The sequence below is a fragment of the Amphiprion ocellaris genome, chromosome 10 (genome assembly GCF_022539595.1).
Source record: "Amphiprion ocellaris isolate individual 3 ecotype Okinawa chromosome 10, ASM2253959v1, whole genome shotgun sequence".
Lineage (NCBI taxonomy): Eukaryota > Metazoa > Chordata > Actinopteri > Pomacentridae > Amphiprion > Amphiprion ocellaris.
Genome location: NC_072775.1, coordinates 29,359,657 through 29,380,781, shown reverse-complemented (window position 1 = coordinate 29,380,781; position 21,125 = coordinate 29,359,657). Strand labels below are relative to the sequence as shown.

Sequence of the window (21,125 nt, the reverse complement as noted above, 5' to 3'; positions counted from 1 at the left end):
TTTCAAGGTGTAAAAACAAGCGGATTAGTTATAATATTAGGTAAAGAGCAGGTAAAACAGCAAAATGTGCTTTTGTGAAACTTTGCAATGGAATAATTTTGTCTAAAGTAAGTTTATAGCAAATGTTAACAGGTCTGACAGTCAAATTATTATGATGCATTAATAACATTTTGGTCACTTTTTAGCAAGTGGAAAACTGCAAGTGGTCCTTTAAGGCAATTTCGAGCAGTACAATCAGCTTGATTGGTTGTAATAAAAAGCAGACAACAACAGCAGTGTGTCTTTGTTCAACTTTGCAACAGAATACTTGTGTCCAAATACATTTTTGCAGTTTATAGCATAAGGAAACAAGCCTAACATTTAATACCATGTAGGCAATACTGCAGTATTCTGGTTTTTGGTATGTCTAATATCCTTATTTAGAATGCAGTTAATGTGATATACAGATGGGTTTTATATATAAAGCAAAGAAATGATCTCCCTTGTGATCATCCTATGAGCTATAATCTTTAAAATATAACCCTTATGAGCGAGTTGAAGCTATTTTGATGCATTAATGACATTTTAGTCATTTTTTGGCACGCACAAGTGTTTTATGCAGATCAGTTAAAGTAATTTCAAGTAGCAAAAACAACAGGTTTGATGATCATTGAAGGTACAGAGCATAGGTTAACCCTTTGATGCATAACCTGGGTCAAAAGTGACCCAAATCCAATGGAAATGGGTATCTCCTGATGTGGTCTACCCATCAAAGGCTTAAATAACACAGAGACATGAGGATGATTGCAGTTCTGGCCAGTACTGCACATTAACACCCCAATCCACCCACTCTGGTTTTCCCTCCAGAGTGTCTCATCGTCTTTTATTTGCGATCTTCGGCTGAGATGTCATTTTGGCGCCGAATAAAGAAAGTTATTTTGCCTGTGAGCTGCAGCAGCGCGGGAGTTGTTGTTTCTGTGCGTCTGAATCGGGAACCTGAGTTGTATTTTTCCCCCGACTGTTATTCTTGATTCAGTAGCAGGTTGAAGCTTGAAGACGGACACCATGCAGCGGAGCATCGCGTACGTACAAACCGACAACCGGAGAAAAGTTTCTCTTTTAGTCTGTGAGGAAGTAGTGTTAGCCGGACGATGTTTGTGTCTGTTCAGCGGTGACTTGTAACACGTTAACTGGGTTATAAGTTGTGTTTAGGGGGTTAAAAGTGCCAGGTAGCGGGTTTATTCTGTTAAATGTGGCTGAGTTTTAGCATTAGCCTTTCTGCTCGTAAGCTAGCATTAGCTTAAATTAGTTTTGAGTCCGTTCGGCTATTCAAGTGAATACAGACATAAACTGTTGTCAAATAAACCTGCACAAACCTAACCTAAAACGTGTAGACTAGTTGTTTTTGAAGGATAGAGAATGGTTTTATATGGCTTTATATCAGTTAAATGAAGCTACTATACAGCAACACAAGCTACATGAGGTTTGCTAAGCTAGCAAGAGCTGTGACTAAGCTAGCTTACATCCCACAACCTGCACCTTAACATGAAGTTAGACCGAAATCAGCTGTTTTATCATAAATAAATGCAGATTTAATTACTGTATTACACTTTTATACACTGATTACATGCATGCCAACTCCCACTCCTCCTTCTCCTCTTTCAGATCCTTCTTTCAGGCCAAGAGCAAAGACAAGGAAATCCAGAAGAAAACCACGAATGAACCAGTGAAAAAGTAAGATTTTCCTTTTGAATCACACTGAATTATTAGGCTATTGCCGCATGCAACTTTCCACTATACCCATCTGATGAAAATATGTGCAGAATACAGCTGCAGTGATTCGAACTTTAAGAGAAAAAAATCCCCATTCTCTTTTTTTTCAGCTTCAAAAGGTGAATATTTACTAGTTTCTTTACTCTTTTCTGATTTTAAACTCTCTATCTTTGGGCTGCGGACAAACAAGACATTTTAGGACATCATCTCAGGGTTCAGGAATCACTGATTGCATTTTTTTTCAGTTTCTCAGACCAAACAACTAATCGGTTAAACTGGACAACAATTGATGTATTAATCAACATTGAAAATAGTTGTCAGTTTTAGTGCGGAACTCCATCCTTTAATTACAAAAGTTTTTTTGTCAGATACAGAGAAAATTGAACTGAATTTGTAGCTGCTGGCACTTAGAAATGTAAAAAACTCAGATACAGAACCCATTAATTGTGTTATTAATTTATCTTTCCTTACACATATTAGGCTGTTTGAACTGTTTTCAAGGAGTACATTAATTAATTAATAAAGCAGTCACATTAGCAAAACTGTTTTTTTAATTGTCTAAAATACTTGTAATACCTGCGTTAGTCTTCATGGTTGGGAACCAGTAAATTATATCAATGCATCTGCTAATTTTCAAACAGGTTTTGGTGCTCAAAGCCCACCGACTTGTGCCGTTATCTTTGAATCTCTGCTGCTTAGTGAAACTTTGTGTGTCCAGCAGTTTTTATCAAAAGACAGCGTGGAGAGAGATGAGAACTTCTGTTTCTCATCTCCGAGCTGCTTTGATGATAAAGTGTTCATTATCTTTTGACTGCACAGTCTTTAAAGTGTGTCTTAAAACTCGCTTTAATTGACTCGGCTGCATGTAATGATCTTCTTCATTATTGCTTTGACCTCTTTTTTTTATGATGCTTGCTTTGATTTTATAGGTTTTGTGGGTTTTTTTTTTCGCTTTTGCTATTGACTTTATCCTCTTTTAAATAGCTGATGTAGCACCTTGTGGCTGTGCTGCCAGCAGCTGTGTATAAATAAGGCATATTCCTTTGCATTGTGTGATCTCTTAACTGTCCCTGTGCTTGTCTTCAGGCCTGTTAAGAGCCCTCTTAAGGTGCAGAACGGCGCTCGGGAAGCTGATTCACCCATCAAGAAGGTCGTCAAACGCCGGCGTCAGATCGTGGACAGCGACGATGACGAAGTGCCAGTTGTTAAAGACGTTGCTGCCAAAGGACAAGGAGATAAAGATGCCTCTGGCAAAACAGAAAAGGTAAAAGGGAGACTTTTGAATCGAAACATCTGAGTTGATTAAAATTCAACACATGAGCTGCAGCTTCTGAGTGACACTTGTGCCAAAACAGATTATATAATGAATTTTAATTGCAAACGATGAATTACCAGGTGGCCTCCCTTTGCCCTGCGCCACTAAGAGTTACCAAAACAGTGTGAAATCCATCGAAATGTCCTAAATTCACACTGTAACTCCAACTAGCTGTGTCTCTTTTAGAGCTTCTGCATGTGCATCAGTGGCTATTGTTTACTTAGTGATGGGAAAAACACGGTTACACAAAGACGCGGTAATTGTACGGTGAATCACTTCGTTGAATACATTTGTGAATAAGCCACATAATGAAACAAGCTGATTATTGGCTCTGGTTGTCGTTCAGCCACCTGTTGTTTGATAAACACTTCTCTTAACCACACCTCTCATTTTGTTTATAATATGTCAGCAATTATTCATTATTTGTTCATTGAGTGAAGAGATTATGATGCATACATGGTGTTTGTCGGTGTGACCAACCCCACATCCCTTTCAGATGGTTGTCATTTTGTTTTTTCTGACTAGGTGGTAGTATATCCATCCTCTCTTGTTGAATAAAACGTAGAGCGGCAAGTACTAATTATATATCTGTCTGTTTTTTTTGAGTAATTATTGGTCTGCAAGATGTTAAACAGAATGTCAAAAATACCTTGTCCTCATGTCTCCAAAATGTTCAAGTCTGGTCTGAACTGTTGTGCACAGAGGAGACTTGACAGAGCTAATCAAAGGACTCCGGGTTCAGAATCTGCTCGATAAATAACTGGATGAATAATTAATTAGTTATCAGGCTTCTTGGAAATTAATTTTGATGCTGCTGATTAACTAGCAGCACACTGGAGTCAGGATTTCTGGATCGACTTCCCTTACACTACCTTTCAAATGTTTGGGGTCAGAAATGTCTTTATTTTTGAAAGAAACACATTTTTTTTTCAACGAAGATAACATTAGATTTATCAGAAATACAATATAGACGTTGTTAATGTGGTAAATGACTATTCTAGCTGGAAACAGCTGATTTTTAATGGAATATCTCCATAGGGGTACAGAGGAACATTTCCAGCAACCATCACTCCTGTGTTCTAATGCTACATTGTGTTAGCTAATGGTGTTGAAAGGCTCATTGATGATTAGAAAACCTTTGTGTAATTATGTTAGCACATGAATAAAAGTGTGAGTTTTCATGGAAAACATGAAATTGCCTGGGTGACCCCTTTGAACGGTTGTGTACTTTTAAAGTGCGTCAGGTTTCTTTTCATGGCATGAATCTTTGGGTGCTGATGATGAATGATCAGTCCTGCATTTAGTGAAAGAGATGGGTCTGTTGCCTTGTTTGACGGAAATCTGTGCATTTTCTTGTTGCTTTTGATGATTTACTAAACAAAATGCTGCACATAAGCAGCATAAATGGTTTTAAAAGGTCAAAATACCAGAGGCTTTTGTCAGACGAGCTCAAGAAAATCTTCATGTACATCACCTGTTGTGTTACAAATGTATTTTTAAGAATTAATTATAAACTAGGTATTGTATACTATTAATAGTTATATAAAGACAGAAAATATTTTGATATATTTAAACTGTTCCAGGACTTGTCGATGTTCAGTACTGGTCAGGTTTGCATTTGTACAACCGTCACTTAGAATGACAAAAGCATTTCAGGTGTTTTTTTTCCTTGCTCTTAGCTTTGTGTTTTGATTTCTTTGCTCACTTTTAGTTAATTTTAGTTACATTTTATGACAGATTTTTAATTGTAAGATTTTCGTTGGTGGGACACGTTAGTGGGAGATGTGTCGGCCAATAGAGAATGATAGTTTAGTGATTGTTTTGACAATTACTTGGAGATCTAAAGTCGGAAACATTTTTATTTTTTATTTTGATCTTAATACAAAGTGTTTCATTACAGGCTATTCTAGCAGCTCAACTATTTGAGTGATGTAAGTTGAATCTGTGGAAAGTGCCCAAGAATTTCAGAATGTCTATGTATGTACTTGGTTGCTTTTGCTTTGATGAGAGCAGCACTTGAACTGCATCGACTCCACAAGTTTGTTTTCGCCTAATAAGCCATGTTTTCCCAACATGATGTGACAAAGAGCCTCTTGCAATGTCAGGAATCTTTGGCTTTTTCGCTGTAAATGTTCAGTGCTGTTGAGTTTAGATGACTTTGGTCCACTGAGGTCTTCAAGTCAAAGCTTTGAGGTATGTTTAGGCTCATTGTCCTGCTCTAGGATGAATCCTTTTCCAAAAAAGAAGAAAATCAGAAGGTTGGAGCGTGTTTCTGAAACGGACTGCTGCTAGTAGATTCACTGCAGGTGTCCAGAGCAACATAAAACCTCCATACTTAAATATTCCCACTATCATGTTTCGCTGTATGTTTAATGCATTCCAGTACTATTCTCTCTGCTGCTTGTCTCCTCACATACCGCCTCCTCTAAAGGCTACTAATCTCTATCTGTGATTCATCAGTGAGTCTGACTTTTTCCCATCATCCACTCTGAAATGCTTTCATGTCTTAGCCCACCCCATGTGTTCGGCCCCGCTTCCCTCCTGAGAAGCAGTTTAGAGACGCTCCTCGTCCTCTGAGATGCTACCAGACAGCCTTCTTTTGACAGAACTTCTGCTGATTGGAGTCTTGTGTTCTTTATTTAGAAATTCTATATCTGTGATGAAGCTGCTTTTCTATCTGTCGACGAACAAAGCTCAATGTATTGATCTTTTGATGGTGCGCTCACATTTGGTCTGCCTGAATCCTGCTTTTGATACAGCTGATCCAGTTTCCTCGCAGTGTTTCTTTGCTAGATGCACTGCCCCCTTTAGAAACCATTACTCTAGCCATGATTTGAAGCTGAGAAAAGACTCTTTGCTCAGAATAACAATGTGACTTCTGACACTTTCTCTTAGTTCTGATGCCATGTTACCCGCTATAACAATGCTACTTAGTGAGCAATGCACTGCTGGAAGCTTGAAACACAGCCGCATTTATAACAGGTGAACAATGGCAGCAGGTTGATTTAGTTGAACGAGCCTCTCATGAGCTACAAAGGAGTTAACAAGGTCGACGCCACTTATTTCCTTTGGTCTGATAGCAGAAAAAACTCAAAACTTGTGAAGTGGCTAAAGTTTTTGCACAGCAGGGTTTGCAGTTTTTTTCCCCCCGACACTTACAAAGAGATCTGTGGCCTCACAGACTGTGTTCAGGCTTTTGTTTTTTATGTCTTCAGCTGTCCCATGTTGACAAGTCCTCAAATGACATTTTTCATTCAGGAAACAAATTAGTTTTCCTTTTTACAAAAAGAGGCAAATACTCTCATTATCCTTGGCAGCAGACGCCATGCAAACAGACGATACAAACAGTTCACTGCGATCCAAGTGACATTTTTCTGGACAGCCGGACAATTGTTACTGTCATTTGCATTTTCATTATTATGTGTAGATGGAAACAGTCAAGAGGCTGATGTAAATTTAAAAAGAGACAACCTCGAGAAAACAAGCCGTAATTCCGCCCGTTGAAGTTGTTGTCTGTGCTGCCTCTTGTCATAATGATTACTGATGCTTGTTTTTTTTTTTTTTTTTTCCAGAAGGACGATGTCTTTAAGGCCGTTCCCACCCCCCTGTCTCCACCGCCAGCCCCAGCCACGCCTGTAACTCCCGCTACTCCAGCTACCCCGGCTTCTTCAGCCTCACCAGGAACCCCCAGCACGCCCAACTCCATCTCCCCATCTGGGATTGTCAAGCGCAAGACTGGTCAGTAACTGATCCCCATTTATTTACTCTCTTTATTTTTGTATTTATTATTACATCCAGAGTTGTGTACTATGAAGCAAGATAAGCAAAGTTAGCGATGTATGTTGAGTCAGGGTTTTCGAGAGCTGTGTCCCAATTCAGAGGCTGCATTTGAAGGCTGAATGCATTATAGTGGTGCGATGAAATGAAGACTCCTTCGAATGCGTCCTTGTTTTGTCCGCATCAAGGATCCACCTGATGCATCCTTCGCAGCCCAGCATCTCCCAAGATTCATTGCACGCCGCTGACAGTTTGATCAACAGCTGGAGTTTTTACTGCACTGAAAGGATGGACTTATCAGTGGCTGAAGGATTAAACTTTTAAATATAAGTGTTGTGTTACAGCTCATTCCAATAGCTAAGGATACAAATGTTTAAAACCCAGCAGACTTTAAAAACTTAAGATTTGTTGTAAATCTAAATAGTTTACTTTACAGTTTACTGCTTCAGTGTTCTTGCGTCAATGTTCTTATTTGCACAAGCTTGTTAGAGTTCAAACTTACTATTTCAGAGTAGAACTTAGATATGAAGCGCCTCTGTTCTTTGTGGTCTATAAAGAACATCTCTAGTGGGTGTAGTTCTCTGGAGAGTTCCAACGACTTAGCTTTTTTATACACAAAGTGCCTAACCTGTAAGTATTTATAGAAATAATTTCATAATATTTTAAATTCATATTAGTGGCACTGTTAGTAAACTTAAACAAGTTGTGAACACCTGTTTTTTTTAGACAGTTTAGTCCAGTACAACCATACAGTACAAAAGCACCTCAAGTTCTCCATTTATATAAAGAATATTATAAACAAAATCACAATTTTGGGATTGATTTCAGTCAAAAATGTAGGTAAAATTGCAATGTCGTCTTAGTTTATTGTCGGGATAAAAATTCAGCAGTTCAGTTTGCTAGCCAACAGGAAGTGTATAAACTGTCCAATGTACTGAGCCGTCTTGTTCTTAAAAACAGTGCCAGTTTTCAGGTGAAATGACAAGTTTCCGCTGCTACAAGGCTTTTAAAACAAACACAAAAAAAACCCAACAAAAATAATCATATTTTGCAGTAATACAGTATAAAACCCATCAAATCAAATTAAGTCCTACATCCAGCTCAAAAAGACAGAAAATTAAAATTCTGTCGTAGGTTAGAACATCTGATTTAACGAACGCTCAGATGGAGCTTTTGCATCCTTCGACGAACGCACCCTCTGACTTGGGATATGGCTATGGTCGTGGCACTTTCTTTTAACCTGCTGGATCACCATGGGAACTGATGCTGCACAGCTAACCTGCTTTTGTTCAAAGATCTGGATTTAAATTGACTATTAGATGCGCCTCCCTGTCACCAGTTCTTTTCCTGATTATATTCTCTGAGTACTACCGATTTCTAGCTGAGGGAATAAGTTAAAATCTGCAAACCTGTTGAGCTGTAAGTTAGTAATAGCGCTGGTTGAAGCTATACAGTTACAGTAGGCAAACTGTATGTGTTGTGTTGCAACGGGAACCTGCATCCATTCAGTTAGTGATGCAGGAAATGCCAAAATATGCTTTTATGTTTGGTCCTGATTTGCTGTCAGTGCTGTCTTATACCTGTAGTACTACAGCCAATAGAGCACAGATTCAAAGACAGATTAACGTCTTGGTGTTTATTTAAAAATAGTTCATAAATACAATTTGTTTCTCTGATTTTGCCAAAAACTAAATTGATTGCAGTCTTTCCTTCATTGTGGAAAAGAGTCAGACTTAAATGCACTTTTTGACTATCATGTTTAAATGTTCATCCATCCATCTATCATCTTTCACCACTTAATCTTCATTAGGGTTGTGGGGAGCTGGAGTCTATCCCAGCTGACTTAGGGCGAAGGCAGAGGACACCCTGGACAGGTCACCAGTCTATCACAGGGCTACACAGTTAAACAAACACTCACACTTATGGACAATTTGGAATTAGCAATTAACTTGAGCATGTTTTTGTACTGTGGGAGGAAACCGGAGAAAACCCATGCATTCACAGGGAGAACATGCAAACTCCATACAGAAAGATCCGGAGAAAGCCGGGACGCGAACTGGGGATGCAAGGCGAAAGTGCTAACCACCAAACCACTGTGCAGCCCCATGTTTAAATGTATGAAGTTTAAAGTTTAAGAGCTCTAATGTGCAGCTGTCACATTATATGGAAATAAGCAGCTGCGCTGAGAGTGCACTAAGTGTTAGAATGAATATTAACCTACACAATAAACAATTTTTTTACCAGCATTCATCTCTCATATAATTTGCAGTAACAGTGAGTTGTACCCCAATAAATTCTTATATTTGTCATAGCTTTCTATTATAACAACCTGTTCTGAAGTCTGAAGAAGAAAACCTTGACTGTGTTCCAATATCAATACTTTCAAACTACCATGTAGTTTATTTACCAGACACTTTTATCCAAAGTGATGTACATCTGAAAGTAGATCCAACACAAGCAAGAATCTTGTCAGGAGAACACAATCTGGATGAGAGTCATAAAACTAGTTCAAGTGTGATAATAGGACCTTGGTGCCTCCAAACAGCGTGAGAGGTAATAGGAGCTTTTTTATTTATTTTAAATTTTGGCACAGTCTGCCAAGTGCAAAGGTGTTCATGCAATATATTGTGCAAGAGAAACATTTAGTGTGTCGTAATGCCTAGTACATCAAATGTAATTTGCCAAACATGTCCAGATGTCCTACTACGTCCAGTCGGATTATAAAGTATTTGAGCCTGCATGCTTTTCTGTACATCCTGACCCACAATCCTCTGGGTAGTTACATCATCACGGTGTTAAGCCGCCGATATCGCACAGACAGATAACATCTCATTTCACACTACAGATTGCGATGAATCAGAATTTAAGGTGCAATATTGTGATGAAGTAATAAGTAAACAGTACGCACTTTGTGTGGGCAGCTGTAGTATGTGGTTAAGGTAAAAAGAAAAAGTAATAACTGATCACCAACGTTGGGATATCAGTTACCTTTAATTGGGTGTATGTTTTGTTGATCCTGCTTCTGTAAAGAAAGCCTGGATATGTCAAAGTCTCTTTGTCGTACACTCTTCTGACTGTAGTTTTCAAGTTTTCCTCCAAACATGCAACATTTTGAACTTTGACACCAGCAGAGGATTGATAGTTTCCCTGCCTTCAGCTATTTTTACTTGATTACTTGTTTGCTGGAGCCTAATGGCTGCAAATACTCATTATTTCACAATGAGGGGGAAAACAAGACATTTATCACAAGCTGAATGCATAAGGAATTTGTTTGCAAGAAACTGCAAAGTACACTTTTCCTTTTTTTTTCCTTCATCTCTTAAATCTCTGTACTGTATTAGATTAACAACCACCAGGCTAGATTGTGTTTCACTATTTGCCATTAATCTAATCTGCTGAACCACCACTACACCCTCCTTGAGCTTCTGTCATTATTTTTCTGCATGTATTTGCATTGTGATAATAATATTATTACTGCCACATTGTCTTGCGATGTATCGTTTCTGCTGACTGGGCGTTAATGGAACCAGCAGTGCCTCTCATCCTATGATTGTAGCTGATTGTCAATGCTTATTTGGGTCCCCGGTCCCCCCCCCCCCCCCCCCCCCCCCCTTTTTTGTAACTTTCTTAAAAAAAAAACAAAAAAAAAAAAATAGGTTGCAATTCTTATTTTATAGCTGCAGTTGGTTCACGGCAGCCAGAACATTTCACATGCGCAAGATAACACTGAAATAGAGCTCTTGCTTTTCAGCCATAAGTGTTCATTATTTGTAAATTCTTAATGAGATGTGTGTGTGTGTGTGTGTGCAAATATCTGCATTTAACATGAAGTAGAATGGCCGAGTGATTTCATGTGGATCACACCAGAAATGTAGGATTTTGAAGAGAATTTAAGCTACTTTTCATTTGGGGAAGCACCTCCTTTCTCATTTTCCTTCATCCCACTTCTGCAGCAGGGAGGCGGCTCATTCTCTTTTCATCATCCCATTCTCTTTGTGTTTGATGACTGCAGTGTTTGCTTTCAGCAGTGGTGCGTTGCCACAATAAGAGCCCCGCCACCATCTCTGCTGGAGAAAACATCACATTAAAGCGACTCTAATTTGACCAGAAATTGCATTCTTAATGTCCCGGGTTAATGCGTTCATTATAATATCCAGACAAAAAACATCAGCAGTGCTACCTGTGCTAGATCCCTAACAAGGACCGAAAGCTGAGGCAGATGTGGATCCAAAACTAAGATTGCCCTCAAGCACCACTGCTGCATAAAATTATAGAGGAAATTACACTGGAACTGTAAGCTGCTGTGCTGCATAATATCTTTCAGGATGGAATTAGTGTTTTCATTAGCAAAGTACGTATCTATGATTCTCTCTTTCTTTCTTCTGTGCCCTACATCTGCAGTAAGAGAGCAGACTCGCGCAGTTTTCATCTCCGTATTCTCTCTCTGTTTGATCATAGCACGATTTCAGTTGGGATGCCTCTCGCTTCTTTCTTCTCCTTCTTTTAATTTAATGTCCGTGTCCTGATGTGTGCAGCGAGGAAGATGTTCCCGAAGAGGAAGCTAGACGAGAGCCGGAGCGACGGCGAGAGTCCAAAGGAGGAGCCCGAGGCCAAGGAGGAGCAGGGTCAGCAAAACAAACGACCCCGTGTGGAGGCCGTTGCCAGCAGTGCAGGTACACTATTGTCTCTGCTAGCAGTCTGATAGCAGCGCTTGGCACCGATACAAGTCTGGAAAGTCCTGGTGAGCATGGAAAGTTGCACAAACACCTTGGATACAAACACAGCAACACATTTTCTTATTAACAACCATTATATATTATTATTACTAATCATCATTAGACTCAAATTTTTTGGAGATATCTTCACAAACATGTCCTATATTTTAAAGAGCCCATTTTATGCTTTTTGGGATTTTTCTGTTGCAGCTTCTTTCTGCATGCAAAAGCTTTGCCAACTTAGAAAGCCTGAAGCCCACGCAAAGTTGAGTTATTCTCTTTCATAGAATACACTGCTCCAAAATCAACAATTTCTCTACATGTTCAGATATCTTAAATTAAAGCTGCATTAGGCAGAAATCTGGTAAAAACAAATACAAAACACCACCAGAATTAAAATTCGCAGCCATCTTTTTGCAGCTATACCATCGCTGTCTTAATCTCCTTCAACTACATGAACTTGAGCATGTGTGTGGTCTTCAAATGTGCAAAAATATGGCTGTTTTAGTGTAGGCTGAACCTTTGTGCAAGGACCATTTCCAATAACTTGTGCTGTAGAACCTCTCCCGATGCTGATTGGTTTAACTTGGAGGGAAAAAAATGCAAATTCCTTAAACTCAGAGATTACAAAAAGCTCAGTTTTCTCTTGAAGTCCTCTTAAATTTGCAGTCTTCGCTCTAACATCACAATTAAACATAAAGTTCACCGCATACACCAGGTCTGAAATGCCTCGTTTTATTTCAGGACTTTTCTTCTGTTACTTATTTACATCATTTTCTAACACATTTGTATGTGAATGAGCAGGTTCCTCGCGATTATTTCCTCACTGGAGCTGCTTCAGCACAGGGTACATCCCTTGATTCTTAAATCTGGGGTTATAATATGTAACCAAAGTTGCCTTGCTTTGTCTGGCCAGCTGAATAATCACCGCAAACTTTGTTTTTAAAGAAACAACAGCTAAAATGAAAGGTGAAATGAAGGTGAAAAGAAAAGTTGTAGCTGATGATCATGGTGGGAAAAATAATGAGTCTGAACATTAAAGCATATAACGTTGTTCTGTTCAACCCCCCCAAAATTAAGTAAGAAGCCTATAAATGTGCATAATATGGGTGCTTTAATATTTCCAAATTTAAATATGGAAAGCAAAACCAGTATTTTTGCTTGTTCTTGTTTCTTTATCGCTGCAACACTCAGTCTCCTCCAACAATTCAGACTCAGAGATTTGTTGCAGGCACAAATTGTAATTGACAAATTGATTAGTTGATCAAAAACTACATAACTGGCGCAAACTTTGATAAGTCATCAGATGTTAATTGCCAAGCAACAGTGCCAAGCATTCTTTGGTTCCAGCCTCTCAGATATGAGCGTTTGCTGCTTTTCTCTGTGATAAATCATGAATTGGAAATAACTGGTCTGACAAAATAAGCAATTTGTCGCCGTGACCTTGGGTTGTGGTAAACTGTGACATGCATTTTGGCTGAAAAACAGATCATTATTTGTTTAATGAGTTAATGAGAATAGTCTGTATTTGCACCCCTAATCTCAAATTTCTCTATCTTTTTATGCAGAAAATGATGGTATAATGACACAAATACATGCAGTGACGACGCGATAAACCTGCAAAAAAAGAAGAGCGAAAACTGAACAAAAACTGTCTGAGTTCCAAAGGATTAAAGACAGTCGAGCAATTATGATTTAATCTATCTGTTAAAATTCCACTCAAAGGATGAGCCCAACCCATTAGTTATATAACTGTAAGAGCTTTTACTCCTTTTCTCTTTTGTTTCATGTCTTTAGCCCAAGCAATTTGAAAAATTAGGTGTCGTCTTGCACATTCTAATGCTCCAAGTCCACCATATACACTGTATATACTCTTAATTATTACCTGTTTAATGACTGCAAACATGTAGTGCATTACTTTAGGGGAGAAGGAGGTTTCTTGTGAGGTTTAGGCCACATACATTGGTAAATAGCTATTATAATACTTTCTTGAAGTAGTCCATCTAATATTTCTTGTCTGTGCAATTAATACAATACTTTACCCTCTGAACTATAAGCAGTTTCTGGGCATTTTTTGCTTTTTAAAGACCTGTATCCTCTGTCTGTGCAGTATGACACAATTATACAACCATAATTCTGTCAAACAAATGAAACGTGAAAGTTGAATTTATTTATTTACAAAAATTGAGGGAAAAAACAAGCATCTATACATTCTAGATAATTTACTACTTACCTTTTCAATTTGTTTCCATTTGTCTTCTATCTGCTCTGGGTAAACTCTGCCTGCAGTTCAGCCGAAAAGTCTTTGAATTTTTGTCACGTCACTGTCGGTCACAGTACAGCTGATAATGTCTTGACGGTTGCACAGAAGAGCACAGAATTTTATTGTTTTTCTAGAGAATCTTGTTAGTGCAAACTGTTCATTTTTGGCCACTTTTTAAATGGGACCACTAGAATAAAATGTCAATAAAATACCAGAATTTAGATCTAGATGTACCGGAAATTCACACGCAATAAGTTTGAAGACAGTTGGAAAGTTGGAAATTGGACAACTTTTTGTGTTCTTGCAATTTCTGTCTGTGATAAATGGCATAATTTTTAAATTTTTCTTCAAACTTACTTTCAGGTTTTGCAGTTCAGAGGTTTTTGTCATCAATTATTTCACTAATATTTTTCAAACACCGAATACACTCTCGACTCGACAGGACATGACCGACAGATTTCTGTTATCGTGTTGGTGGAGTTTTGAAGTGGAGGTCAGTGGTCATAAAATATATATGTGGATACCGAATCACAAATGCATTAGAATCAAACATTCATATGATAAGGTAACAGGCCGGACCCTAAATGAATAGTCGGCTGTTGGGTTGGCAGACGGCGCTTGTGGGATTCTCTGACTGGGATCCATAATTTTACCATCTGTGGAAAACATACTGGGAAATTTACACCATCCACTGCTGCCTTTTTGGCTTTTCTTAATCTCTTTGTCTGTGCTTTGACATGATCTTTCTTTCAAAGCAAAATCCTAGAGAATAATGAGTGTGTGAAAGCCGGCAGCAACTTCAAAATTATTGAGTTTTCCACAGTCAGCATCTCAACCTGATCTTTCGTTAAGCAGCATAACAAACGAGGAAATGGGCCCCATTTCTTTTGTTTAAAAGAAACGTCTGGTGAAATAACAAACACGACTATTGGATAAAGCAGTCCACTCCACCTTATTTCAGTGTTTGGGTGAGGAAATTAAAGTTTCATGTCTGGCTCGTCACCCAGCCAGTATCGTGACCCCAGCTCTGTCTGCTGGGACTCGGTGCTGCAAGTTTGTCAATAGTCATTTCTCTCTTACCCAACACTCTCAGGTGAAAAGGAAAACCTCAGAAATATAACCTGCAGCATTTATTGAGGAAAGCTGGTATGTTTAAATTGTGTTCAAACACGGGCCTCAAAAAAAAAAAAAAAAAAAGCTGGGTTGCCCTCAGTTAACCCGGTGGCATTTATCTCTTCAGTGACTCCACTCCCTTTGTGTCTCACCCTGTGTAGGGAACACCGATGAACCCATGGAGGAGGGAGCAAAGGAAGAAAAGGTTGAAAAGGCAGTGGCTGAGGCTAACAGCCCAGATGAAGAGGTGGAGAACAAGAAGAATAAGAAAGGAGACAAGGCCAAGGAGGAGGAGGAGCAGGTGGAGAAAAAGAGCTCTGATGAGAAAGAAAAGAAAGCTGAGGGGGCGGAAAAGAAAAATGAAGCAAAGGAGAAGACGGATGATGAGAAAGGGTCCGCTGTTGCCAAGAAGGAAGTGGCTGAAAAGGACAAGCGAGACAGAGAAGGGAGCCCAAAAAGTCCAACGGCGAAAAAGCAGAAAGAAGCAAAAGAGCAGAAAGATAAGGAAGCGGCCAAGAAAGCACCCATCAGCAGTTTCTTTGGTGAGGAGGAATTTGCATAGCTCTGTGCTTGCATAAAAAAAGTGTCTGTAAATGTGCTATGGTTTTATCAGTTGGGGGAGACAGCAAAATATTTCCCTGCCACAACCCCTGCTCCACCCTCACCTTCTCTTTTTTATTTCTTTATTTCTTTCAATAGCTCCCAGAAAAGCAACAGTGAAGACAGAGAAAGCAGAGAAGAATGAGGGGGAGAAGAAGGCGAGTGCAGAGAGGAAGAGTTCAGAGGAGGAGAGCAAAGACACCAAAGGGTAAGATGAGGCACAACAGAAACACAGAGATAGCTCAGGATGGATGGAGCTTTACCTGTATGTAATCTTTTCTGCACATCTGTCCGATACTGAACTTAACCACAGGCTGTGCTGTTTAGCAGAACTTGACCTTGACCTTGATTCCTTTAATATCGTGTACATGCATGTGGTATACAGACATTACAGAAGGCTAATTCATGCTTTCTGCAACTGCTTGCACAGGCCTCTTTGCAGATATTTGCCCCAAATTTGTGACCACATGGACTCGTATGTGCCAGTAAAACAAATGGTGCTCAGAACAGTTCCTGTTTATGAAGAGAGGCTCAGGGATTCACTGTTATCTGCACACTTGAAAGTGGAGTAATTGTTGCAGGACTGTGGAGGTTCTTTGATTTGTCAGTGCTTTCCCAAACATAACAATAAGAAGTCCCACATTATGCAGAAATTCTGTGCTATGTTGTACGGGTCAACTGATTATCTGCCTGGCCAATCGCTGAGGCGATGATCTGCATATTTCAGACTGTCGATGTTATTTTTATTAACAGATTATCGCTAAAATTATTTAAATGCAGCCGCCTCCTTTTCTCTTGTCACTCTCAAGCAATGTCCCACCCACAGCTCTATCTGATTGGTTACACCTCACAAGTAAGAGCCAATCAAGACTGAAAGCTACTGTTTACATACAGGGACAGTCAAGCACCTTAGCAGAGGAGAGCCGCTCTGTTGAGTTAGCAAAGCTGTGTGTTGAAGGTGAAGTAGCACATGTTGCTGAAGTTGTAAGAAACACCACAATTTTACACAATCATGGCCACTTTCTCAAATAATTTCATGGCAACTGGAACTTATTTTGCTAACTATGCTACGTTAAGGCTATTCCTGAGAGACTGGCTGTCAGGGTTGTGGCTAACGCTATCTGGAGTAACGTAATATATTTCTAAAGTAAGTTAAATTTTAACAATTTGCTCTAAGTGATCCCTCTAGCTGAACAAAAACTGAACAAGAAGCACAGCCAGTGTCACAAATCTTGAAATTTGCTATGTTCACAGTGGCTATGGCTACGCTAACAGCTAGCGGCAGCCACAGATTATCCTGAAACAGCAAAACAATACCTAATAATGCTTTAGGATGTGGGTCTAAGAGGGCAGTAAAAGTAACAGATCATTGAAAGATTAGCAAATCGGAGAAGAACAACAAATGTGACTATAGGAGGGAAACGGTTCAGTCTCAGTCAATTGATCTCACAGTAAAGAGAGGAGAACATCTTAGTGTCACTTTGACATCTTCATGCCTATTTCTGTTAGACATATTTAGGTATAATAATCATTATTAATGAAGAAGCCAACTTGGTTCTCAACAAAATTATTGAGTTTTCCACAGTCAGCATCTCAGCTCGGTTTTTCTTTAAGCAATTTGTGTATGTAGCATAATAAACAGGGATATTGTGTGAAGCTGCATTGATTAGCACACAGGGAGTCCAGAACATGAACTGACCTTAACTGACACCGTGGAGACGAAATAGGGCTGTTATGAGAATAGTTTCCTTTATTTTCAACATTAATTATGTAATTACTTGATTACGTTAATTTGCTGCTTTCGCCAACAAGTTACAATGTGGGAGCAAGCCTAATCGGTTTTATCCATTTACAATTTTATTCAAACTTAACTAAAATGGTATTGATGAAAAGAGAAAAACTGTTGCTTCATGTAGTTTAACTTGAAAAGGAAAGGGAGAAGAAGAAAAGTCGAGTACTGAGCCGCCGACAGAGCAAATGAGCAATATCATCTGTCTGTTTTGAAGCTAAAACTCAAGTCTCAGTCGAGACTTTTAGTTTTAGCCACAAAAGGTGGAATTGCACTCTAAAGATGTTAAAACAAGCTCATTACAGTTTCAATAGTTCTTTTGCCTCAGAATGTTGCAAATGAGATTGCAGACACTTCTGACAAACCAGAAACTCGAGTGAAGGGGAATTTAAGTGCCGTTTACGTTAAGTGATAATGATCTGCATTGTCATACCTAATGCCGATAAAAGTGAAAAAAGAAAAATGTAGATATTCTGAGACAGACAAATCTTTTTCAACAAGAAAAAGCTACAAATAACAGGAAAATTTCATCTACACTAAAAGATGGCTACTATACTTCACATTTTTTCAGATTTTCTTTGAGATTGTCATCTTCTCTGCTTCCCAATGCTTGTCTGAGCCTCAGAGTCTGTAAGAATTTAATTTATTTCCAAACACAAAGCTAATCTGACTCAACCTTTATGTATACTAAGTGTTTGTTTTTTTAACTTGTCCATAGTATTTAAGCATAACCAGCTGAAATGTGAACCATAGCAGTGTTGTGAGTGATGAGGGAGCTTTGAAATGACTACCATGAGGACACACACTCATTTTTATAAGTTTATTGTGTTGTGCTCATTGAACAGATGTTTTGTAAATTGCTCATACTGTCCACCTCATGGATAGATTTTGCAGATAAACATCGGCCACAATAAACTCTAACCCACAGTCTCAGCTGTGGCCTCTGAAGCCATTCTCAGTTCACAGTGTGTGTGTCAGCGTCGTCTTCGTGTAAACAGTTTGCGATGGAGAGAGTAGAGGAAACCAGACGAGACGAGGCGAGAGGAAAAATCATCACTCAGGACCGGGTTTAAATGGGGTTTCCTAATGCAGACCATGCTCTGCATTATCTGCCGTAATTACTGGCTAATATTCCATTACCTAAAAACAAATTTAATTTTCTCACTTGCTGGACACTGATGACTCGTGCCTTCCTACCAGAAACCCATCCTGTTGTCCAGCAGTCATTTAGGCCTTACAGCCTCTTTTATAAGCTAATCATTGCACAGCAGACAACACATCTTAAAAACAGTCTTAATCCATAGAGTATGTGTCAACCATTGATTATCTGACCATTCAGGAAAGATTTCACTTAGTTTGTTGAACCCTCGCAACTACAAAAACAGCTTTTGTGGGTTTTTTTTATTTTTTTTAATTTGTTCCTGTCACATTTTTGCTCACTCTGGATTCACTCTGGCCATTAACCCTCTGAACCACAAGCAGTCTGTGGGCTTTTCTTTGCTCCTGTTACAATATTACTCACTCTTGGCTCATTTTTCACTGCAATAAAGAGTCCTGCTCCTCTATGGAAACAGCACAAACACGACTAGAAGTAAAGAGAACTCAAAAATGTCTTTCGTGCAGCATAGCAAAAGTAATAATGCTATAAATCACCAAAAAATGACAAAATGCAAATGGAATTTCTGTGATTATTTATTTTACAAAAGTAATAAAAAACAGGATTCAATATGGACAGCAGTTTTTCTAAGTGCCCACAGGGGTTAACAATACCCGGAAAAAACAGTAGCCACCTACTACGGATATTTTTCCATTTTCTTTTTGTAAATTTGGTTATATATTTATGTATTTGCTTTGTGTAAACACAGCCTGCAGTTCAGCCAAAAAGTCTGAGTTTTTGTCATGCGGCAAGGGGTTGCGGGTTGCAGCTGAGTCACTAATGGCTTCCTGGTTGTGCCAAGGAGTGCAGAATTTTTCATTTTTCAAAGAATCTGATTTGTTCAAGTGATTTACTGAAGGCTGGACATGATTCTTTCACTGACTGTTGGAACTTTAAAAATGCTTTCTGGTTTTAATCTTTCTAAGTCTGTGTAATTTTTGCATTGTTTTTTAAAGATAACAAACATGTCAAAACCTGCCCAGGACTTCAGATGATTAAAGGTTCATGAACTAAAGTACAACTTATCAGTTTTTGATAGAAGTCAAAATTCAGGACAGTCTTCTTAGCACTGTGTGATAAGTTATTTTTGACCCTTTGTTATACTTAAAGAAGAACTTTTGGTTTTGTTTGAAATAAGAAAATACATTATATATTATACATCATCTCGTGTATACACTGCGTATTTGAATGTACAGATACAGACACATAAAAGGAAAAACCTGAATGTTTAACTCCTACATTGAGGGCATGCTGTTAGTGGAACTTTTCTGATGTCGTTTGAGTCAACTTTGTCCCTCTACTTAGTTCCTCAGAGGTAAGGAAAGCAAATCCGTTCAAAATTGTTCTGCGATGATGAAATATTTCTGTCCTGGTGGGAGTGCTTTCTTCCAGGATGCCTCCATTCGCAGGGCACAAGGGATCGCTGAATAGTTTAATAATGAAAGTGATGTGAATCCAGTTCTCTGGCCTTTACAGTCCCCTCATCTCAACCCGACTGAACAGCTGTGGGAGATTTTGAACCAATGACAGAACTCGCTACTAGCATCATTAACCAAACCAAACAAATTAGGGAAAATCTATTGGAAGAATGGTGTTCCATCCCTCCAGCAGATTTCTAGAGACTTATAGAATCACTAAAAAGGCAACCAGAAGCTGTTCTGGCATCTTACTAGGACACAAATGTTGGTCTTTTCTATATTGTCTCATCCATCTAATAATAATAATAATAATACTCATAATAATAATAATAATAATAATAATAATAATAATAATAATAATAATAATAATAATAATAATAATAATAATAACAAAAAGAAGCGCAGTGCTCTGCCAAGGCTGCTCAGTCGTATCATTTCAGACAACTGAAATCTTGAAAAAATTTATGGCAGAAATCACGGCAACATAGAATGTGGCCATTTAATATAGATGTACCCACAATAGGGCTGCAACTAATGACGAATCTATGAATCGCCTGAGCACGATACGTCATTGAAGTGAGCACGCAATGCAACAGAAATCACCATCTGAGCAGAGCGCGGAACACGCACGGACAGCCGCGCTGTATCGTGCTTATATAATATATGCATATATAGTATATGCATATATAGTATATGCATATACTATATATGCATATATAGTATATGCATATATAGTATATGCTTATATAATATATGCATATACTAATATGCACGATACGACGCGGATGTCCGTGTGTGTTCCGCGCTCTGCTTGGATGGTGATTTCTGTTGCATTGCACGCTCACTTCTGCTTTTGATGACGTATCGTGCTCAGGCGATTCATCGATTCATCATTAGTGGCAGCCCTAACCCACAAACAAAATGACCTTGCACTGTACACAGACGTGTGTTCTGCATGTGTGTGTTATGTACGAGTACTGAATCGTGTGACTTAAATATGTAGTGGGCAGCGGGAATTGATGGGACTCCAAAACACCCCAACAATTTAATCACTTGTTCCTTGTATCATTTCTGATGGATAAGTCTGCAGCGGTGGATTTGTAGTAGGATCACAATCATGTGATTGTCAGCAGGCAGCTGACATAGTGTTCACTTGTAGTCATAGTTACGGTGACGGCTATCGTGGCCGCTATCTTGCAATGATACGGAAATCTTTAACAAATGTAT

The 21,125-nt window shown here is 38.8% G+C and overlaps 1 protein-coding gene across 1 annotated transcript in view; it reads left to right on the top strand.

The window, feature by feature from the left end:
• Nucleotides 1-897: 897 nt before the first annotated feature.
• The window catches only part of lig1 (ligase I, DNA, ATP-dependent), an 80,122-nt gene continuing 59,894 nt past the window's right edge, over nucleotides 898-21,125 (top strand). The window contains exons 1-7 of the mRNA XM_023279319.3: nucleotides 898-1,061; nucleotides 1,645-1,713; nucleotides 2,839-3,016; nucleotides 6,640-6,805; nucleotides 11,380-11,517; nucleotides 15,097-15,477; nucleotides 15,635-15,743. Coding sequence (XP_023135087.2) covers nucleotides 1,045-1,061; nucleotides 1,645-1,713; nucleotides 2,839-3,016; nucleotides 6,640-6,805; nucleotides 11,380-11,517; nucleotides 15,097-15,477; nucleotides 15,635-15,743 — 1,058 coding nt within the window. The 5' untranslated portion in view covers nucleotides 898-1,044. The remainder of the gene's footprint in view (nucleotides 1,062-1,644; nucleotides 1,714-2,838; nucleotides 3,017-6,639; nucleotides 6,806-11,379; nucleotides 11,518-15,096; nucleotides 15,478-15,634; nucleotides 15,744-21,125) is intronic.